Raw genomic sequence first — 22,245 nt, 5'->3', positions numbered from 1 at the left:
TTGCCAGCTCACCCGCCCTTGTGTGAGCAATAGGTAGTATTCGATTGAGTCAGCATGGGTGTTCACGGGCTATGGACCGTTGTCCAGCCTTGTGCACGGCCCGTCAAGCTGGAAACTCTCAACAAGAAGCGGTTGGCAGTTGATGCATCGATTTGGATATATCAGTTTTTGAAGGCGGTGCGTGATAAAGAAGGAAACGCACTCCGTAATTCTCATATCGTGGGCTTCTTCCGTCGGATCTGCAAACTGCTTTACTTTGGAATCAAGCCAGTGTTCGTATTTGATGGCGGTGCTCCAACATTAAAGCGACAAACAATAGCCAATAGGAAGAAGAGACGAGAAGGTCGCAGAGAAGATGCCGTCCGCACGGCTGGAAAGTTACTTGCTGTGCACATGCAAAGGACTGCCGAGGAAGAGGCGGCCAGGCGCAAGCACAACACGGGCAGGCAAGAGGAGGAGGTGTCGGATAAACCAGTATATGCGGACGAGGCATTCATGACAGATAAGGAGAAGCAAAACAGCCGTTCATTCAGAAAGAAAGATGCGTATCATCTTCCGGATTTGCATGTGTCGCTTGAAGAGATGGGTGCCCCCAATGATCCCCGTATCATGTCTCGGGAGGAACTAGAGGAGTATGCAAGGCAGTTCCACCGGGGGGAAGATATCAATCTTTACGACTTCTCTAAAATCGATTTTGACAGCCCTTTTTTTATCAGTTTGCCGGCTACCGACCGGTACAATATCTTAAACGCGGCTAGACTTCGGAGTCGTCTACGAATGGGATACTCGAAAGAGCAGTTGGATGTCATGTTTCCAGATCGTATGGCTTTCTCCAAATTTCAAATCGAGCGAGTCAAGGAGCGGAATGACCTCACTCAACGTCTGATGAATATTAATGGCATGAATGGGGAAGAGGCGTTCTACAACTCAGGGCAAAGAATTGCTGGAGAGAGGGGTAAAGAGTACGTTCTGGTCCAGGACAGCGCCATTGAAGGCGGTTGGGCGCTAGGAGTCGTGGGGAACAAAGATGAGGGCCGTGAGGGCAAGCCCATTGACGTCGATGCATACGGAATGCAAGATATTCTACCAGAAAGGGGTGATGTATCAGATGACGACGGAGGCTTTGAAGACGTGCCAATTGAGGGCCTCAACCGACTCCCTAAACTTCCTTTTCTTCGAGAGGGTGCTCTTGATGAATCAATCCGACAGCAGATGCAGAAAGCTCTTGGGAGAAGAGCTAGCCTTAGCTCACGAGACTTCGAGGATGACTCCCTATTTGTTCAAGATGGTGACCATCAATATCTACAAGGCGGTCGAACGATGCATGATCTGTTTGAGGATGGTGGCGAGAATGAGGAAGAAGATCTTCAGAAAGCAATAGCAATGTCGCTTCAGAGTGAAGCGTTGGGGCAACAGGACAAAGGTATGCCTGACATACCGATCAATAGAAACACTGCCCCTCTGTCAACCCAAGAGTCGGCTTTCAACTTTGAGCCTGCAAGTGACGATGATGGACTTGATTTTGGAGCTGCGTTAGCACAATCAAAGAGGACCAAGAAAGAGCCAACCAAGACCGCTGCGCGCCCCGTTATCGACAATCCCTTCGACGGGCCACTGCCTTTCGAGTCCATGAAACTTAACAAGCCGTCTCAGATAGACAAGCCGCGGGATAAGGAAGTTGATGAGCATGCCGGTGGTTTTGAAAAAGACGCTGATACAAAACAGAAAGAGAGCATTACGCTACCACCATGGTTCTCGGGAGACAATTCAAATGCTGAATTTATTGCCGATAACGCCGGCAATGCCAATAATGGATCGTTGCAAAGCTATCGGGGTGCAGTTATGACCCCACACCACGTCTTTCTGAAAAATCATCAATCCCCCAAGGTTATCGATGTTGACAAGCTACCGAAATCCAATGAGGTTATTGATCTGGAGTCGGATGCGGAAGACAAGAGCAACGCCGCTGCTCAGGCTACTTTAGATAGTGCAGAAATCCTGGCAGGTACCAATGCTCTGCCACAAGCGCAGGAAAATAATATTCCTATATCAGTTCCCAAGCTGGATTTATCTTCAGACAAGCAGAGCCGTGAAAAATATGCTACTGATGGAAGGGTTGGTTCTAGCGAACACGTGCCGGTGCAGATTGAATCCCCACCACCCCAGCTAAAGGATGTAGCAATTCAGCCGGAAGTAGCAGAAGCTACATTGCGCACTGAGCCCTCACCTTCACCCGAGTTTGAGAATGTTGCAATTCAACCAGAAGAACATATTCCTAAGAGCATTGCCACCGAGTTGAAACCAGAATATACCGCTGAAATAAGCCTAGCCGAAAACTTCGCCGATGAAGAGGATGGGTTCTCGGACCCGGAAGATGAGGATTTGATGCGCCAGCTTGCGGCTGAAGGCGAAGAACATGTCCGATTTGCGGCCACATTGAACTCTGCACCGCATGCTGAAAGCACTTTCAACTACGAACAAGAGCTCAAACAATTGCGCGCACAACAAAAGAAGGACCGCAGAGATGCAGATGAGGTGACACAGATCATGATTACAGAATGCCAGCAATTACTGGCTCTGTTTGGTCTACCATATTGCACGGCGCCCATGGAAGCCGAAGCGCAATGTGCGGAGCTGGTCTCGCTAGGTCTTGTCGATGGTATTATTACCGATGATAGCGATATTTTCTTGTTTGGTGGCACGCGAATCTACAAGAACATGTTCAATCAAAGCAAGTTTGTCGAGTGCTTCCTCGCGTCGGATCTGGAGAAAGAGTACGCTCTCCACCGGAAGAAACTGATTAGTTTCTCCCATCTACTTGGCAGCGATTATACAGAAGGTATCCCCGGGATTGGGCCCGTCACGGCTTTGGAAATCATCACGGAGTTCGCCAGCTTGGAAGAGTTTCGTGACTGGTGGACTCAGGTCCAGATGGGAACCAACAAGGGCGACGACGAGCATGCTGCCTTCCATAAGAAGTTCAAGAAGCAGGCTACAAAAATTTTCCTGCCGCCGGCTTTCCCCGACGCGCGAGTAGATGTGGCTTACTTTGAACCGGAGGTCGACTCGGATCCGTCTCCATTTCAATGGGGGGTGCCGGATCTACATGGCCTGCGAAACTTCCTGATGACTACGATTGGATGGAGTCAGGAGCGGACCGACGAGGTCCTGGTCCCTGTCATCCGGGACATGAACCGTAGGGAGCAAGAAGGCACGCAGTCTAATATCACGAACTTTTTCCATGGCCCGCAAGGAGCGGGAGCGTTTGCGCCGCGTGTTCGCTCAGGCGGGCAGAGTCGGATGGAGAAGGCGTTCAGTCGGCTTCGACGTGAAGCCGGAGCGAACCAGCATCCCGGCGCCCCAATAGGCGAGGAGGCAGAGGTAAATGGTGGCGATTCCCCTGGGAGCTCCAGCCACCGAGGACGACCAAGAGGCACCAAACGGAGGACCTTAGAAGACGAGGCGGTGCAGTGTCCTCGTGGAAACGATACGACCAGTAAGAAGCGGAAGACCCAACGAGGCAGGAAGGATTAGTCTGTAGATACATTTTTTGGTGTAACAGCTATTATTTTCTCGTTTATTCTCCTTCTGTAGCCAAGACTCTGACATTCCATGGATTGGGGATCTTATGGTTTGTTGCTACCACAGTAATCTCCACTATTCGTCACCGATGTTTAACAGCCCAGATTAAAAGTGCACGACTGATCAGATCTGACGATCGAATGCGGAGGCTCGATCATCCGAGTCTTAATGGATTTTCAATATGATCGTCGTGATTTTAGCGAAATTGGATCTTCTATCAGCTTGTTATACTGTGTAGAGCTCTATCTGAAGGTCATGTGGCCGAGGTTGGTGATATGCGAGGATGGCTGCGCACACTGAAACTGAACCTTGATTCAAAATTTTCTGGAATTGTTTTTGTGCGACCAAGAAAAGAAAACCAGCATTCGTCACGACCATCCGACATGTTTGAACCAATCGTCCGGGAAAGTTCGAAGAGGTAGGAGAACCATCGATGATATCACCGACTAGAGGGAGCCTTTGCAGCAAGGATGACGTCGCCGAATCCACCAAAAATTCAAAAAAAATTCAAAAAAAAAAAGGCCAGAAGCAGTGGAGCAGTATCAAAGCCCCTTTAGAGATTGAGTAGCTCCCAGCCAATCTGCGTCCCCAGTTGTCGCCTGGGCGATCAGGTTTGTCGTCATTATTACTCATCCCTCCAGCGTGACGTGCGAATCGGGTCTAGCGCGAGTCCCAGCGAGTCTCGACGTCACCAACGGTGTTTCGTTTCCAATGCAACAAGACGAGACTCTCTCTATAGCGAGCGACAAAGAAAACGGGGGCGCTCGATAAGAGCAAGAAAGTGACATCACCTTCTCCCGTGGATTCGATTCGATTCTTTCTTTCTTTTCGTCAGTCAATTCCTCTCGGTTGCAGTTCCCTCTTCATCTCTCTTCCTCTCCCCCGCCTCGTGCGTCTCCCTCTTCCGTCGCATCCCGTCGCTTCCTCTGGCACACGTCACTCGCGCGCAAAAGGGAACTTTGAAAGATACCGCCTCGTCTGATTTCCAACGAGTCCCGAATCTTCTTTTGATTCTTTCATCATTCTCACCGCACCCCCTCCTGGTTTCTAACCCTCCGTTCGGTCGAGATTCACCATGCATCGTACTTATTCCATGCGCCAAACGCGCATGCCGACCGCCTCGCAGATCGAGAATCCTCCTCCACCACTTTCCTCGACCAAAACCGGCCGATGGATGGGAAAAGGTGGCTTCGGTGTGTATTTTTTCTTCTTTTCTGCGCCCCTTTCCTCTCTTCTGAGCCCAGTCCGATGGAAATCCGTTCCCTGGCCATTGCGATGCAATCGCATTTGATGATAAGCGTAGTAACAGTCTCAAGCAGGACATGCTTTTCGCAAGAATGCCGCCGGCGCCTTTGGACCTGATCTAGCGCGGAAGCTCTCCCAGCTGGTCAAGATGGAGAAAAACGTCATGCGCACCATGGAACTGGTAGCAAAGGAGCGCATGGAAACTGCGGTATGTGATACCTTTAAGGACTCTCTCCAGCTATAGTTCAGGCTGATTGTTCTATAGCAACAACTCTCCATCTGGGGTGAGAACTGCGACGAAGATGTGTCGGACGTCACCGATAAGATCGGGGTCCTACTCTACGAGATTGGAGAGCTGGAGGATCTCTACGTCGATCGCTACGACCAGTACCGGGTGACCATCAAGAGCATTCGTAACATCGAAGCTTCCGTGCAACCCAGCCGGGACCGTGAGTCGCCTTTTTTTTTTTTTGGATGCTCTTGTTATTTGACTCTCCCCTAACGTCCAAACAGGCAAGCAGAAGATCACCGACGAGATCGCGAAGCTCAAGTACAAGGACCCCAACTCACCTCGCATCGTTGTCCTGGAGCAGGAGCTGGTTCGTGCTGAGGCGGAATCGCTCGTGGCCGAGGCCCAGCTCTCCAACATCACCCGCGAGAAGCTCAAGGCGGCCTTCCAGTACCACTTCGATGCTCTGCGTGAGCACTCTGAGAAGGTGGCTATCATCGCCGGCTACGGCAAGCATCTCCTGGATCTCATTGACGACACCCCTGTGACGCCTGGTGAGACACGTACGGCGTACGACGGATACGACACCAGCAAAGGAGTGATCCAGGACTGCGAAGAAGCCCTGGCCAACTGGGTCACGTCCAAGGCTTCGGTGAAGTCGGACCTGTCTACGCGGACCCGCACCCTTTCCCAGCGCCGACGGGACAGTGCGGCTAAGAACCGCGGCGAGGGAGTAGACCTTTCGGGCCAGGACCAGCCCATGCGAGGTGATCGGGACTCGTGGTTGCCGGCCGACCAGCATCAGAGCTACCATGATGAAGATGGCGAGGAAGTAGGCAGCGCCCTGGACGGCGAGCCCCGAGGCCGAGAAGAAGAGCGAGAGCCCGTGACGGTCTAGAAGAGAGCCGTATATGCTCAAAGGGTGCTATCTACTCGCTGATGAGTCCTTGTTTTAGGAGTACGTTCTGATATCCGGATTGGTGTCCTTGTGATTTTCCCATGGGTTACGTTGTTCTTGGTATTGTATTTGACTCTCTCCATCGTCAGTCCGCCTGCATATTTCCCCTGGTCATGCCATCCGGAGTGATGACGTCATGACCGGTATGAAGGCTTACGTGGAAGTCGGACCGAGATCATTGGCTAATTTCCTAATGTAATATTATACGATGTGTCGGGGGATGTTTGGTTGATATTCATGAGATTGCGTTTATTGGTGTATGGTAGGTAGTAATTAATTGTCTTCTGATTACCTTTTAGTTTGGAGCAGAGTAGGTTAAATCTATTTATATTTGTATTCTATATCCTATATTCCATAGACTATGCAGGTAGGATTATAGAATAGTGAATATATAGGAATTGGTATTAGCTAGACAAAGAATCGGAGAAGTCCAATAAGAAACATCGTGAATCATTATATAGAGTGGAGTATATATAATATCTTGTGTATTGTAGATATTTTCTATCTTCTCTTAGTTTATTTTGTCATCTCCATCTCTCCATCTATGTTCATAGCATATCATATCATACTACCTGTTTCACCCCATATCATACCCATAAGCCAGGCCACATACAACGACCACAACGACACAATAGACACTGGAACGGAATAAAACAGGACCAAGAGAAAACAAGAAGACCGAGAGAAGTCAAAGAAAAAGATAGAAAAATCCAAGAGAAAGATAGAGAATGTCGTCCTCAAACTGCCACGCCAAAGACCACCTTACATCCCTGTGTCGTTTCCTCGCTGTCATGCCTGTTTTGCTCTGGGGCACACGGTTTCGCAATGTCTGAAATTGAAGACGAGATCTACTGTTTTTACTCCTGGTTCTACCGACATTTCTACCCCTGCTTCTACTGCAATTTCTACGCCTACTTCTGGTACTGAACTCTGCGATTGAAAGGTAAGGATGGTCATAGATCTCCTACTTCTCGAAACGAAGAGAAATAGATAATCTATTGTCATCGATCATGAATTAATCTATCGTACAATATCGAGCATGTTCTATCTGGCTCGTATTTACTGTACTATCAGACTCATTGATTGCAACTACGTAGATCCTATAGATCAATTCAACTCTACTATCCTTCCAGCCGAATGGTCAACCAAACATACTCCGCAGGACAATCAACACAAATCAAGACCGAACATGAAATCACAGCATCAAATCAAAGTCATTACATCGTCATGTGCCATCAAGATGGATCACTCTGCAAATAAGCATAGATAGAAAGACAGAAGTTCCACCAGACAATGATCATGCCAATAGATAGACATGTATACGAGAAGAGATGAAATAAACGAATCAAAAATCAAGAATGAATCAATGAATGAATACAAATGTTCTTCCTTTACTTCCTAATTGTCCGTCCCCACGCCCTTCTTTTTTGGCTGGATATGTTTTTGCCCGTTGCTTTTATGATTCGACGCCGGGCTGTCAGGAGGTGCCATTCGACCTGTCGCGGCCTCATGTTTCTCAGTTAGAAGATTCTTCAGCCAGCGGTTTTCCATCTCGAGCTGGGCGACGCGGGCCTCAAGCGTGGCGTTCTTCTCCGTTGTTTCGCGCACTGTGCGCTCCAGCGTCTGCTCGCGTTGTTTCTTCTTCATGCGGAACCGCGCGCTGGCCGCCGTGTTCCGTCGTCGTCGGTCTTCCTCGGCAGCTCGATTGACGTGCTCTTCCCGGTTCAGGGCGGAAGCGATGTGATCGCCCGGGATGGACGTGCTGTATTTCGTGTTACCGATCTGCCCGTTGGGAGGTGATATTGATGACGACACGTCCGACGGGGTCAGAGCCCCCGGAGCATGCCCCAGATCATCCGGAGGGCCGTAGGAGATGGGAGGGTAGATCGGGTGAGCCGAATAGGACAGCATTTGGTCGGGGAGAGAATAGTTGATGGTCTTGTCCCCTGGTGCTGCTGGTAGAGTTCAGGGTAAGTAACGCGATGATGGAGGGAAACTCGGGAAATCCAACGCTGCAAAGGCCAAGGAAAGGGGGGAGGGAGATAAGATAGAAGGGGAAGCAAAGCAAGCGGTATCAGACAGGCGTTATTAAAATGGGCGGACCCTTGAAGACGATCCGTAGAAGAGCAATGGGAAAGGCACGGATAATGGACCGACAGAGTCAAGGTTGCCGACGTTGTCATTGGTGTGATGGATTGCGTGCTTATGCGGTAGGATAAGCCCAAAGTATGGGATAGAGAACCCAAATGGTTACCCCAACTCAGGGGAACCAAAAGAATGATCATCCAGTAAAAACAAGCCAGCATACATGTGATGGAAGTAAGGCGTGGTTACAAACAGACGATACAGCCAAGATTAACCGGATGGATAGTCCGAAGAAGGCTTCCCCAGATATCGGACTGAGCTCGTACGGGTTGGGCAAGGCTCAAGTAACCCAACCCAAGCTCTCCTCTAATGCCGTATGGAGTAAGACTTGAAATTAAGGGCACGAACCAGGGAGCGGGAAGATGGCGCAAACAATGCAACATTCAGAGTCATACATTCAGAAAAAAGGACTTACCATGATATGGATAACCTCTCACATCGATGGGGCCGCGTTCATCCTCGATACTGTCGTAGGAACTGACGGATAGACCGCCCATTCCTTCAGTTTGATCATAATCCATGCTCAGATTCTGAATCGGTGCCAAAGCTGCCGAATCTGCGTCGAAAGAGTAATGGCGAGCTTTGGCCACCGCCGGATTGTGTCGAGAAAGAAGGAAGTTGAAATTCTCGAGTCTATTGAAGCCGGAAGCTGTCTGATGAGCGATATGCTCATCTGACATATTGGCTGCTGCAAAGAGGGATTTTAGAAGAACGTTGGAGCTGATCCGGGGTGGTTTTTTTTTCTCTGGGCTTATTTTTCTAGGGAATAAAATGCGTGGTAATTTTTCTTTCAAATTACCTTGCTAATCTGTTACCCCGATTGGTATTGGTGGCTCTTTTTCCTGGTATTTTTTTTTTAGTTCCTAGTTTTTTTTCAATTTTTTGGCACCAGGAAAAGGCGCAAGAACTGGGAGTAGATGATGCCACGGATAAATCTAACTCAGCCCGACTGTAAGCCCCCCGATCAGTCAGCTGACGGAGAGGCGGCACCGTCGAAAATAATCCGCAGAAGAGGAGAAATCCAGAGATCGAGATTCACCAGTAGAAGTGGGATGGATGGTGGTTGTCAAGATATCTGGGCTGCATTCACAGTTTGAGTCGCATGGCGCGGGATGGTTAGCCACGTACGTAATACGAGTCCACGTCTCTGGAGGACGCAAGTATATGTACTCTGAGTAGGAATTAATGACAGAGCAAATAGAATACCAGATTAAGATCAACCGAGGAACAACCTGATGGGTTGGATGCAACGGGAGGAAAAGAAAGCAAGACCAACAAAGAGGAGCAGTGCTAGTATCACCAGCACCGCCAGCTTCCAATCCACTCCAGTCTCCCAGTCTCCAGCTGGGGCGGCAGGAGGAGGAGACGCTGTAGTGATCGTCTCATGTCCGTCCAAGGCTAGCGGATGATCTGATAGAATGGAGAAATGTCGTGATCGCCTCTTCTGGTTCGCCAGTTGAACGCCTCGGGTTTCCCAACTGCGTAATCACTGGCTATCTTAGTCTTGCGGGGAAGACAGGGACAGTACAGAGTACAGAGTACACAAGAAGAGCTGTTGATTAATACTGATCTTTGAACAAATTGAATGGGTATTCTCAAAAATACCTGAGTATCTCATGGCCATCGGCGATCGGGTGCGGACTTTCTCGGTGGGGTGGGCCATTCCTAGCAGGTTACACGGCAGTACCTATCCGTACCAGGCCGACGATGGCCTACCCTAGCATCGCCCCGTACCGATTGGTACCTCTTTGGTATCCTTACCTCTCAGTTCTCCATCTGCCAAAATTCCGCCTCTTAGCGCGTTGAGCCGTTGAGATTTAATAAATTATCTCCATAACTAACTACACAGTAGGCTCAGGTTGATAATTGATATTAAATAACCAGTATCAAATTGGCAGTTGCCATAAGATAGTCTCCACTTCTTGGCCTTTGCGAACGGACTGTCAGACATCGACCCTTCGGGCCTCGAAGCTTGGCGTTCTGTAAGTACTTATCAGTGATCTCTTCTTTCGTCCCTTCTTTCTTCTCTCTTTTCTATTTTCGTCAATGAGGCATTCAACTGACAGAGGTCAATCTGCGAAACCTAGGCTCGAAGGAGATGAAAACAGTCATTGCGATCCATAACTAACCCGTCCGAAATCCTGACTTAAGCAGTCTCCAGTATGGTTACAGGCATGCGTAACTTGTATCCATCGGAATCTCAACAGAATACCTCTGATGGAGGACCGATATACTATAGCTCCTATTCTACAGGAATCCAATGGATTGATGACGGAAAAATCACGGTTCGGAGCTATTCTTTAATGACAGCCTCGCAATCCTATCAATGGCTAGCATCTGTACTGTCGAATGATCGGATCAACTCCAAGAACTGAACTCTTCCTACAGAAAGAGAGAAGTGTTGTTTATAATGTTGGCTGGAATAGCCTATGCACCAACAGTCTACCCCGGATTTTGCCAGGATACTAGAGTCGTAGGCCTCCTGCTTCCCTATCGTATCTATGCATAGCTTACGGAGTCTGGAACCAACAGTGTCTCGGAATACAACCAATCCAAGACAAAATGGAGATGCCTACGGTCAAATATGCAGTCGCTCAAACAGTATTCACTGGGTTCTGAATATACCTTCTTTATTTCATCTGATCCGATGATCTGGAAAGCTATAACACGTACTAGATCCACCCACTGCTTGCACAAACGACCACCAATGAGGAACTAGATACTGGAACGGACAAATCCAGGAATGCAGGCGTGGTCATCAGATAGGGTTCGAAGCTCTGAAGACGGGCAACTGCCAGGCAACTGACAGGTTACTGAACCCTGCTCAACCCCGCAGAACGTCACGAGACGTCGGGGCTACCTCTTGGACACGTTGATGCAACAGTCAGAACAATGCCACAAGTTGGCTATCATCGCAGTTTGAGTCTGTGGACAAGAATGCCTTTTGCTCACTCCTGAACCATGACAATCATCTAGAGCATTATTCGGAGTATAAGATATTTCGGGATTGATGCCGGCTACGTAAGGCACAAGGCTAGAGGGCACAAGGCTATAAGACCAGTTGATGGTCTTAAATATCAGGATGGACCAGAACGGGAGGAATGGTAGAATACCAGAATCATATCCATACCGTGTAGTTCTCGCGAGTAGTTCTTTGGTTGAGCCCTCGAGCGGAATCTTCAGAGTCGGAGATACCATCGGGGTCCTACCGACCGGAACTGCTCGGTGCCGACTTCCGACCGATGACAGGCCCATTAATAATGGCTCTGGACCCTCTCTTCGCCGCCGCAGACGAGAGGGCAAGGAGAAAAGTTCGGCGTGCTTGGTTCATTTTCGCGATTCATTCTTCTTTCGTCTTCGTCGGAGGATTGTATTCTTGATTGATTCATCAGATTCGTCGCCAACTGGGATCGCTAACCGTCGACGGACATATTCTCCAGACGATCCGTGTGGCGTTGTCATTCTGGCATTGTGCGCCCATCACTTCTTAGTGCAGACTCTTCATTTATTCATTTTCTTTTTTTTTTCTTTTATTTTTTATTTATGACTTCTTATTTATTACTACTATTTTTGTCCTAATCTATCGGCCATATATGCCTTGGACGGCTCTGTCCTGTATGGTTGCACCCGTCGCGGTTGGAATCAGACATCATGCAGCATCCAACGTTTGGCGCTAAAGATATGACCTCATTCGGAGCTCTGGATGGCCACTCCTTTGTACAGAAGAATCCCAGATCCCATACCGGACTCGATGCTCGGTGGCGTAACCCACTGGGAAGAAAACCGCCTCCCGATCTTTCCAGAGACCCTCGAGTAAGCCGGTTGCCTCAGGCATGTGAGCTGTGTTACCGAAAAAAGATTAAATGTGAGGTCGAGGGCTCCAGCGCGACCTGTATTCAATGTATGCGCCGTAATGTAACCTGCAAATTCACCTCGAGGAAGGAGAAACGAGACAATCTGAAAAGGTGAATCTTTCTATACCGGCCTCCCCACGAGGAGGGATTAGCTAAACCGTCCGCTAGAGCACATTACGTGAAGTGTTTAGAAGAACGACTGAAGAGGACGGAATCGCTGCTCCGCGCTGCCGGGCTGCTTGACGAAGAAGCAATCGGCTACGATGACTTCAGCACCGATGATGACGAACATGACGAGAGCGATATCGAAGATGATGCCGACTATCCTTCGCAAGACAGTAGCCGTAGTTCTGGAGAGTTGCGAGGAGAGTCGATGGATTCCGCTTATGCGTCTGGATCCTGGGATACCGCCGATAGTCAATCCAGGCCATTGAACTCGGACAAGGGCAGGACCAAGCGCTGTCAACCGCCGATAAACTCCTATCTGCCTCCTTGTTCTCCTTGTTCAGTAATCCGAGTTGACTCCAAGGAAGACTCTCGATATTTTGGTGCGTCCTCTACCCTATTGACCTCTGCTGCAAATGTGTTAACCCCAGTCTAGGACGATGCTCGTCCTTGTCTATATTATCTCGAGATGGGATTGAGTGGATCAAGAGTAAGACGGGCGATGCGACGTTCCTTACGCCATTGTTTTCCAGCACGAATCACGATAGGCCGTGGGACTACTGGCGCCCGGACGTATTTCATGACGTGTTTTCCTGTAAAGTTTTCAAACCGTTGCCGCCGCGAGGGGAAGTTTTTTCCCTCCTACGGGACTATTTTCGCACCGTCAACCGCCTGTTTCCACTGTACCACGAGGCATCGTTCATGCAGTTGATCGAATGGCAGTACACGCAGCAAACGTGTGATGATGCGGCCCGGTGGGCCGGCATCAACGTCATACTCGCGCTGGCCTATGAATATCGATTTTCCAACGGGCAGAAGTCGGAAAAAGATCGCGAGAAGGCATGGCTGTATTATAAGAATTCCATGTCGGTGTTTGCAGAGCTGACCATGCGACGGACGGATCTCTTAAGCGTGCAGGCCCTCCTGGGTATGGCCCTGTTCCTTCGCGGGAACTCGGGGACCCAGTCGGCTTTGCCTATTGTCACGGCAGCCATCCGGTCCTGTCAAAGGATGGGTCTCCATCGAGACATCCCGCAACCGCATCTCTCGGCGGTAGAGCAAGAGCAGAGGAAGAGGGTTTTCTGGATCGCCTTTATCCTTGACCAAAGGTGAGCACGCTGATATAGAGTTCATGTAGGAGCACTAACGGGATCAGTTCATGTATTCGCGTGGGGAATGCGCCGACCCAGCATCCCGACGATTTTGATATCGGGTTTCCGACTGAAACGGCGGACGACGAATTCATCATGTTGAACAATCATTCGTTCTTCCAGCAACTGTGCCATATGACTGTGATCAAGAGCCGGATCTATTCCCGGCTGTATGCGACCAAGGCTCTGCATAATCAATCCCTGGAGGATATTTGGGAGACTGTCAAAGAGCTGCAGCTCGAACTGGACGAGTGGAAGAATGTAGATGCATTCCACGACGAGCATTTAAAACAGCGAGGGGGCAGCGACGACTTCCTGATGGGGTTCGCCTGCGTCGGTCTGCAGTTCGTCTACTATAATGCTCTAATTATGATCCATCGCCTGCCGGTTCTGATCCATTTTGCGTACATGCGTCGTCTGGCGGGTGGAGCTCGAACGTCGCGGGATTCGCGGGCGATCATAAACCAGGCGTCCACCTCGACGGCGATTTGCGTACAAGCTGCGCGGGACACCTTGAAATTGGTGAATAACCTGCCATGGGGCGATGTGGCATGGATATGGTAGGTCTCCCCTGTATACTCCTCTGATCTTATTACTGACCCGTAAGGTCATTGCTGTATTACATCTTTCTAGCGGTGATGACGATCTTCGTGAACATCCTGCGGGATAGTCGACATCCCAATTCGAAAGACGACCTCCAGACGTTGAGCATGGCGTCGACATTCTTCGCGACACTGATTCCGGGCGATCGACCGTGTGCGTATGCGCGGTTCATGACGCGGATGTGCGCCAACTTCGAGCGCATCGCGCGGATGGTAATCGAGCGTGAACAGAAAACCATCCAACTGGAGAAGACGCAGCCAGCTCCAGCTCCAGCTCCGGAGGAACCGAAGATGCCTTCCATTCCTTCGACGGGTGTTGATATCCCGCAGTTGGAGGGACTCCCGCCTATTAATTCGTCGGGATATGTTGTTCTTGGCAGTCCTGAACCTATACCTGCCACTGAATCTGCTAGTAATACTACTAGTAGTAGTGGTGCTGATGTACCGTATCGACCGATAGGAAATAACATCAACATAATTGGTAATGGCCTGGCACCCGATCTATGGCAGATTCCATTAACAACGGACTGGGAGCTGGGGAATCAGTTCTGGGGTGGGCTCTTTGGCGCGAACTGCCCGGGGAGCGAAGACCTGACGATGATATCTCAGCCTTCAGCTATGGATATGGGATTTGGATACGGGGAAGCGTTTGGGAGTCAGTGGAGTTATGGGCCATTTTTTGATCCATTCTGAGTTCTAGTCTGTCTAGATGGATATACTGTATGAATTGATCTACGGCGAGCGCAGCGATGCATGTCCTTGCTATATGATCCCATGACATTATCCAGACTCTCTTCAGTCTCCATTCACTATATCATATCAACTCACCTTCGTCTTATGTAAGTATCTATCCTCAGACATACAAGAAATAGACTGACAATCTATATCCAGTATGATATAGAAGTGGAAGCATAAAATCCGAATGCTCCACATATTGAACAAATCCCGGTAAACAGCATCTACTGAGTGACGAATAGACTATATAGTCTCAATAATCTTCTCCCTGGGCGTCCCCAGCCTCTCCAACGCATGATAAAAATCCTACGGTTCTGCCCAATCCTCGGACACACAGACGCCTTCCCGTCCATGACCCTGATCCTGATCCTGGCTCTGCAAAGCCATAAGAATGAACGCCGCTCACTATGTACCCGTGATGCTGGTCATCGATTTCATAAGAAATCCCCCATTTCCAGCACCAGCACCAGCACCCACGGCAGGCTTTCGCTTGGTCACCATAGCAGGATGACCATTTCGCAGACCGACAGCGCACACGAGAAGACCCCTGGCAGGGTCAGATCCAGAGTCAGATCCAGAGTCAGATCCAGACTGAATACTGACACTCCCTCCGCGTGTCCCAGCCGTCATGAAATCAATAATTTCATCGCGGGAGCATTCCCCCATGCGACCAGAGCCTGAATCACACAGTCAGGGGATAATGCCATGTTATGGTTCTCCGGCTCGTCCTGCGACGAGGATGACTAGCACGGCGAGTGCATGGTGTCTAGGAGTGCGGAGCAGTCGTGGAGGGTGAGATGGAGGGGGACAGCTCGTCCAGAGGGGAAGTTGGCGATGAGATACTCCACGGCTGGGAGGTTGATGTCTGCTAAGACGAGGGGATTGGAGATGGCTGGGATGAGACGTTGGATTACCACGCGGCACGTTTCGCCGGCGGCACCGATGATGCGGATGGGGTTCATTTAGATATGTGATATATCTATGATATATCTATAGATGTCAGTTATAGATAGATCATAGATTGTTGATTGATTTATATACTCTATCGCCCAACTGAGATTGTTATACTCCGGCCGTCCCGCGGATCCGCGGGCCCGATAACCAATATACTCTGATTATACGGAGTAGATTTGCTTGAAGTATGAGATAATATGCAATCCATGTACACTGTACTAATCCACTGGAAACGCCATAACCGATCCTAGAATCCCGCTTGCAACCGTTGAACCGCCGTCCTCCAGATCCCGTTCCCCAATGTCTTCCCAGACTGCTCAGACTGCCCAGTCTCTCCCAGTTCGTCACAAACGATCCGCCGCATCTCCCGCTCCGACATGTCTCCGTCATCGAATCCATACACTTTGTTGGCAATCACGTCCGTCTCGAGATCCAGCGATCCCATCCCAGTTTCCTGGCCCACCACGCGCGTCGTCACCGCAAAGTCCACGTCAATTCGACGACCGCCACTACCCGGAACGCCCTGGAGTAAAGTGCATCTCGCCCGCAGCTGATGTTGATCCTCCGTCTCGATGAGCTTGAGCTTCGTGACCCCGCAAAACTCCAGCATGCGAGCCTCTTCTTCTAGCCGTCGCATGAGATCCCATGCGTCCGAGATAAATCGTAGCAGGAATTTCGGGGCCACTGTGGCCTGCTCCACTTCTGCCAGACGATTCTGTAGAGACTTCAACACCAACAGCGCGATGGACGACAGCGGCGCGCCTGGATGATAGCTCAGTTCAACCGGTGCGTTCGACTTCTCGTCATTCTCATGGTAGAAAGCACCAGGGTGGAACATAAGTCGCAGTTGCTCGCGATAAGACATTGTGACCATCGGACCCTGAGTCTTGGAGGTCTTCGCAGAGACAATGGACCAGCCGGTTTGGCGCTCAATCTCGTGGACAGAGCCTATCGCAATCAGTAAGCCCCAATATGCTGCATTCAAGGCAACTCACCTCTCAATTCGCTGATTTCCTTCGCGCTCCAGCCACGGCATTCTTCCTTGACCCTCTCCGCTTCCTGGATATGCGCCATAAACTCGGCTTTGAGCTCCGTTCCCGTCTCGATACGTCGAGACTTGTCCTGCACCTCGCCCTGCAGCTCCTGTAGCTGTTTCTTCTTTGTGGCAATCTCCTCCTCGATGCTGGCCAGTTTCTCCCGTGCTCCACGCAGTTCATCCTGATCACAGTTCTCCATCTCATCAGCTAACTGCTGGAGTGTGGTGGCTTCTCCATCGAGCGAAGCTTGCTTTTCGATAAGAGCCGGGACAACCTCATTGAGGACTGCCTCGTGTTTCGACAGACGCTCATCGTCCGCCTTCATCTCATCAACAGTGCGGTTCAGCCCGTCTTTCAGCCCATCCAGCAGTTTCATCCGCCACTCATACCATGTGGCCTTGCTCAGAAGTCGAGCATGCATCTTCACGTTTCGAAACTGATTATCCATCAGCAGACGGATATCGGGCGCCGCCGTCATGTACTCTCGGAAAAGTGGCGGATTATCCGCATAGGTTTCCGTCTCGATGGACCGGATGACTTGTCGGCCTTCCGAAATGTAGGATTTCAACTCTCGACAGGACTAGCCATTGATTAGTATCTATTACTCACAGAACAAAAAGGAAAGAACTCACGTGCTGATAGAGCTCCAGCATAGAAACAGTGCAGACCCCAGCTACCACGCAGTCTTCGAAATTGGTAGCGCTGGACCGGTCCCCGTTCTCACTGGAAAGCCGAGCCGCTCTTCTACGGCCACTATCAGGAGCCGTCGTATGCCGTCGTTTTGTGGTATTCAGCTCCATAAAATGAATGTTGGTCATGTCCAAGAAGTCCTGTAGCTGAATAGGCTCAAATTCAGGGCCCGGATCAAGGCCCGGGTCCTCGCCACGAGCATCCCCATCTACGGGTTCAGAGTCTGGGCTGGTTTGCTCCGTCGGAGGTTTCCCCGCTGGGCTGTCCCCTGGCTCTCGGGTAGGAGTGGTACTGGCCTTAATAGGTGATGCCATTTCCATAGTTTTACTAGGTGACCGACGACCGACGGTTTCCTCCTTCGTTGGGGGCGCCGGCAGTCGGATACTCTTCACCGGGCTGACATCATGACCTCTGAAGCGCTTTGGTGTATTGTCCAATTCTTCGTCGTCCTGATCGAGCTCTGCCGGTCTTTTTCCCAGGAGCCCTCGAGCCGTACCGACATGCAGGCTTTTCCGACCACGAAGTTTGTTTTTCTTCGGTGTCAGGCTCGAAATCATGTCCTTGAGGTTCGCGGTGGGATCTCTCTCACCCGGTTGTAGGGGCGGGATATGACCGTCCTCCCGGTTCTCCTCTTCCTCGCGCTCGCGATCAACCTCCTCGTGGAGCTTCACGGGATCCTCGAAGCGCACTCCTCCCTGTTGCCGCTCCTGAGGAACAAACTCGCCGACTTCCTCGCCAATCGACCGACGCTGGTCAAGCATAGCCGCCACCCGAGGAGATCCAAGCCCTTCTTTGTCAATCCCAAGCCCAGAGGAGCGTCTCTTCCCATGAGGCTGGAGAACAAAGAGAGGAGTCGATTCTCCCGCTGTGCTGGGTCCAAAAAGGCTTTTACGCCCAGGAGACTTTCGCTTACCGGCGGACTCTTGGAGATGGGGCTGGAAAAGCTTCTTGGGAGATGTGCTTGGGTACCTCCTGTCACTCAGTGGAGTCTTGCCGGGGGTCGAAGGATGGCTCGCCTGCGGCGTTAGTTGCTTTGGAGGAGTTAGAGATTTCTTGGACGGTAACTGTTGCGGCGTGCGTGAGGGGGGCGTAGTTGACTGTGGAAAACTCAGACTCTGCCTCGTGCGTCGAGATCTTACACTCGCTAAACTTGGACTACCACTCTCAGAAGCAATCGCAGCAACGTGGAAGGAGACTTGCGATTTAGCCGGAGACTGTGGCGCGGTGATGTCTCGGAAGGGAGAGCTATCCAACTGTCCACCGTCGGACTCCATTTCCATCATCAGCTTCGCCTGTTTCTTATCACCAGCCTCCACAGTCGATGGTAATATTCTACCCATGGCTGTTGTGACATCCATCCCTGCGGTCTGGTCGTCATAGACGTCTTGCAATTGAGTCTGTTCTTCGTTTGTTGGGAGAATGCCGCCAATGGCTCCAGTGATTTCCATGTCTACATCCTGTTCCATGTCATCTTCGTTATTGATCCATTCAGAGAGGCTCAGCCCTTTCGCTTCTGCAGTAATAGACGCTGCTTGTCCATTATTTTCCTCAGAGGCATAAGGTCTGTTAAGGACACCTCCGACCACAGACGTGAACTCCATGGTCATCTCCTCGTCTTCGTTCGCATTGCTCTCGCCACCAACAGATTTCGCAGGAGAAACAGTGTGTGCGATGCCTCCGATTACATTCGTAAATTCCATCGTTTGCTCCTCGTAGTTGGTCTCCTCCCCAGTAGACTTCCGGCGGGCGGTGCTTTGGCGACGACCAGGTAGCCCGGAGATAATCCCCCCGATAGCGTTTGTCACGTCCATGCTGAGCTCTTCGTCTCCATTGTCACTGACGGCATCGAGAAATCCTTTATCTTCCATTCTTGGTTGGGGAGGTTCAACGTTTTCCTGATCGTGCCGAGCACTTATATCTTCCCAGTCAAAACTTTGCCTCTGTCCTTTCTTGATCCAGGGCTGGAAGGCACCAGTAATTTCTTGATCGGCAATCTCCATCGACACATCCGCGTTTTCATCGTCGTCGATTTTTTGGGTTCCTGCTTCTCGAGCCGCCTGTCTCAGAGCTTCATTCAGCCGATCACTGGAGCTGGTACTGGATCCAGAGCCATCAGACTGTGCTGTCACAGCAGACCGCACCGTCATATCGTCCAAACTCATTGCCGTACTTTCCGCGTCGAAGCCCGATGTAGCCGAGTTATCGTCATCTTCGTCGTCATGGTCATCCCCAGCAACGTCCTGCAGCCTAATATCTTCAGTACCATCAACGGAGCTTCCGCTGAAGGGGCTTGATGACATCTGAGACGACCCCATTCCATCGTCACCTGGGTGCATCGGGCCATTCTTGAGTCGTTCTAAGTCGGGGTACTGTACTGGAGAAAAGGCAATGTCTGATTGCGCATCAATGTCAGGCGAGGATGGCGGTTCAACTTGTTCTGAAGCTCTCTTCGTTCCGCCATTTGTTAAAGATGACGCTCGCCTAGTAGAATTGGATGTGGATGATGAAGTAGAGTCGTCCGGTATTTCCACTACGTTCCATGTGTGTAATGTCGCTTCCGGAGCAAATGATACTCGTCGATTCGCTTCAATCCTAGTTAGTATGGAAAATCTTTAGGGGGTTCGCATAAGACAAAGACACACCCATAGATTTGCGACGCGCTTCTCTTTGTTCAAGAATAGCCTTCCTTTCTCTCTCGCGCCTCTCTGTTTCCTCTCGTTCTCTCACGGCAGCCATTTCGTCGCGGATCGCTGATGCATTGAAGCTGTCAAAGGGGTTGGCACGCTCATCGGTACTCGATGCTGCCGAAGGTTGAGCCGGCGTGTCGAAGTCTATCAAAAGGTCCTCCTTGCCATTATTATTCCCGTCTCCATCGCCATTATTCTGGTGGGTTCCTCGTGCTGGGGTACGTCTGCGGGTTTCTTCGAAAGAAGGTATGTTCCGAACCGGGGAGACAGGTACGGTAGGTTTCAGGATGGATTTGAGGGGGAAAGCTATGGTAGACTATGGAGCGATCGCATTCCGTTTAGTTCTGCAGATATAGCACAAAGTCGTGGTGGAGTGAGAAGTAATGTACCTTGCGTCGGTTGCCATTTGAGTCCTGGAGCGCATCCAAGCCCCCAGGTCCCAGACTCTTACTACGGGATTTCTTATCTTTACCCAGCGATTTCGAGGAGCCTTCCAGCGGCTGAGACGCGCTAATATCGGTGGTAGCATTCTCCTTGTCTACCCCGGATGGCAACTTCGATCGCGGTACATGGGCAATTGAGCGACGAGATCGCGGGCGGGTGGACCCCGCGGAGTTGCCTCTGGACGACATTGGGAGCGACGCAGGAAATCATAGACAGAGAAACTGGTGGCAGAATGGTGCACGTTCAGCCCAGGGGACACGGTATGTAGTCGTCAATTGCACCATGGTCCCAAGCCACCGCGACTTACAGAACAGACAAGTTGCCTACTTTGGACTGACTGGCTGAGGCGCGTCTCCCGGCCGGCGCTCATGTGATCTCCAGATGTAAACAAACCAAAAGCCCTAGCCGAACCGAGCCATACCGCATCGGCACTAGCGCCGCCACCGCACACTCACCACCCTGAATATCCCGCTTTCATGGAATAATTCCTTCTCAACATCGACGTCGACCACCGCAGGCCCCGACACCCCCCTCCGCGACGAATTTCCCACCCAGCTCGACTTCGCTTCCTCGTCGATCTGAATTCTCGCAACAATGGCGACCGAGTTGACCGTCCAGTCGGAACGTGCGTTCCAGAAGCAGCCTCACATCTTCGTCAACCCTAAGACCAAGGCGAAGAGCAAGAAGGTTGGCACCGGCCGGAGATGGTACAAGGATGTCGGTCTGGGATTCCGTACTCCCAAGACCGCCATTGAGGGCAGCTACATCGGTATGCAGGACCTCCGTTCAGATTTCTTTCCAGATCTCGAATTTTTATATCGGGCGGAAGAGAGAACAACGACTTTTTTCGGGATTTGAAGAAGAGATCACGAGTGGATTTTGAGATAAATTGAATTGATGCTACGATAGACCTGTGGCGATTGAATGAATGTTGAAAAAAAAAAAAAGAACTAAAAAAAAAAAAGTCGACTTTCGACCACCAGTTCTTTTTTCTTGGAACCGCAAAGCTTCGTCGATTCTCATCTTCAAATTCCCCGGAATCGCGTCATGTTCCTCTTGGTCAGGATCGTATGGATAAATTGCTAATTTCAAACAGACAAGAAGTGCCCCTTCACCGGTCTGGTTTCCATCCGTGGCCGTATCTTGACCGGCCGTGTCGTCTCCACCAAGATGCACCGTACCATTGTCATCCGCCGTGAATACCTCCACTACGTTCCCAAGTACAACCGTTACGAGAAGAGACACAAGAACCTTGCTGCTCACGTCTCTCCCGCTTTCCGTGTTGAGGAGGGTGACTGGGTTACCGTTGGCCAGTGCCGTCCCCTGTCCAAGACCGTACGTGTACACTTTTCCTGGGAGGCTCTTGATTTCTGGTGTCAAATATCTCGATGGCAACAGCGACATGGGATTGAGATATCGAGACGAACCTATTCAATCCATACAGTACAGAGCTATAATCCACTAACACTCATTTTAGGTCCGTTTCAACGTCCTCCGTGTCTTGCCCCGTACCGGCAAGGCCGTCAAGGCTTTCAGCAAGTTCTAAGTGTGTCGACGAGGAAGGGGTGCTTCTGAACGGATGATAAACCTAGGGCAGCGGCGTGACTGGATATAAGCGAGCTAGTTTAACGGGTTGGGATTGTTTCACGATTTCATGTCCCAGGTACCCTTTGTGAGGAGATATCCAATGAAATAAAAAAAGCTTTCTTGATCCTCCTGTGATAGATTCCACCGTATCATGAATCAGGAATGGGGATTACTGTGCAT

The 22,245-nt window shown here is 50.5% G+C and overlaps 7 protein-coding genes across 7 annotated transcripts; 4 read left to right on the top strand and 3 right to left on the bottom strand.

The window, feature by feature from the left end:
- Nucleotides 1–54: 54 nt before the first annotated feature.
- Nucleotides 55–3,534, top strand: RAD2 (ssDNA endodeoxyribonuclease RAD2; the record flags this gene model as incomplete). The annotated part of the gene is made up of 1 exon (XM_033570739.1): nucleotides 55–3,534. One exon carries the CDS (start codon nucleotides 55–57, stop codon nucleotides 3,532–3,534), a length of 3,480 nt encoding a protein of 1,159 aa, XP_033426771.1.
- Nucleotides 3,535–4,657: 1,123 nt separating this feature from the next.
- PIL1 (Eisosome component PIL1/LSP1 family protein) lies at nucleotides 4,658–5,954 on the top strand (the record flags this gene model as incomplete). The annotated part of the gene is made up of 4 exons (XM_033570738.1): nucleotides 4,658–4,775; nucleotides 4,902–5,035; nucleotides 5,093–5,276; nucleotides 5,341–5,954. 4 exons carry the CDS (start codon nucleotides 4,658–4,660, stop codon nucleotides 5,952–5,954), a joined length of 1,050 nt encoding a protein of 349 aa, XP_033426770.1.
- A 1,458-nt stretch (nucleotides 5,955–7,412) lies between these two features.
- On the bottom strand, nucleotides 7,413–8,839 carry ATNIH1004_006101 (bZIP transcription factor; the record flags this gene model as incomplete). Its single annotated transcript, XM_033570737.1, has 2 exons — nucleotides 7,413–7,969; nucleotides 8,575–8,839. The coding sequence occupies 2 exons, from the start codon at nucleotides 8,837–8,839 to the stop codon at nucleotides 7,413–7,415; spliced, it is 822 nt and encodes a 273-aa protein (XP_033426769.1).
- A 2,971-nt stretch (nucleotides 8,840–11,810) lies between these two features.
- ATNIH1004_006100 (transcription factor domain-containing protein) lies at nucleotides 11,811–14,624 on the top strand (the record flags this gene model as incomplete). The annotated part of the gene is made up of 5 exons (XM_033570736.1): nucleotides 11,811–12,124; nucleotides 12,182–12,561; nucleotides 12,615–13,287; nucleotides 13,335–13,889; nucleotides 13,937–14,624. The coding sequence occupies 5 exons, from the start codon at nucleotides 11,811–11,813 to the stop codon at nucleotides 14,622–14,624; spliced, it is 2,610 nt and encodes an 869-aa protein (XP_033426768.1).
- Nucleotides 14,625–15,071: 447 nt separating this feature from the next.
- ATNIH1004_006099 (uncharacterized protein) lies at nucleotides 15,072–15,628 on the bottom strand (the record flags this gene model as incomplete). The annotated part of the gene is made up of 2 exons (XM_033570735.1): nucleotides 15,072–15,213; nucleotides 15,417–15,628. 2 exons carry the CDS (start codon nucleotides 15,626–15,628, stop codon nucleotides 15,072–15,074), a joined length of 354 nt encoding a protein of 117 aa, XP_033426767.1.
- Nucleotides 15,629–15,867: 239 nt separating this feature from the next.
- On the bottom strand, nucleotides 15,868–20,666 carry ATNIH1004_006098 (kinetochore-microtubule binding complex subunit SPC105; the record flags this gene model as incomplete). Its single annotated transcript, XM_033570734.1, has 5 exons — nucleotides 15,868–16,568; nucleotides 16,616–17,237; nucleotides 17,290–19,931; nucleotides 19,990–20,350; nucleotides 20,424–20,666. The coding sequence occupies 5 exons, from the start codon at nucleotides 20,664–20,666 to the stop codon at nucleotides 15,868–15,870; spliced, it is 4,569 nt and encodes a 1,522-aa protein (XP_033426766.1).
- A 406-nt stretch (nucleotides 20,667–21,072) lies between these two features.
- On the top strand, nucleotides 21,073–22,024 carry RPS11A (40S ribosomal protein uS17; the record flags this gene model as incomplete). Its single annotated transcript, XM_033570733.1, has 3 exons — nucleotides 21,073–21,247; nucleotides 21,575–21,813; nucleotides 21,956–22,024. The coding sequence occupies 3 exons, from the start codon at nucleotides 21,073–21,075 to the stop codon at nucleotides 22,022–22,024; spliced, it is 483 nt and encodes a 160-aa protein (XP_033426765.1).
- Nucleotides 22,025–22,245: the final 221 nt, after the last annotated feature.

The sequence above is a fragment of the Aspergillus tanneri genome (assembly GCF_003426965.1).
Source record: "Aspergillus tanneri strain NIH1004 chromosome Unknown AapTan_4_pilon_pilon_pilon, whole genome shotgun sequence".
In the NCBI taxonomy this organism is placed as follows: domain Eukaryota; kingdom Fungi; phylum Ascomycota; class Eurotiomycetes; order Eurotiales; family Aspergillaceae; genus Aspergillus; species Aspergillus tanneri.
The sequence above is the reverse complement of the archived record's forward strand: the minus strand, read 5'-3'. Positions and strand labels throughout refer to the sequence as shown.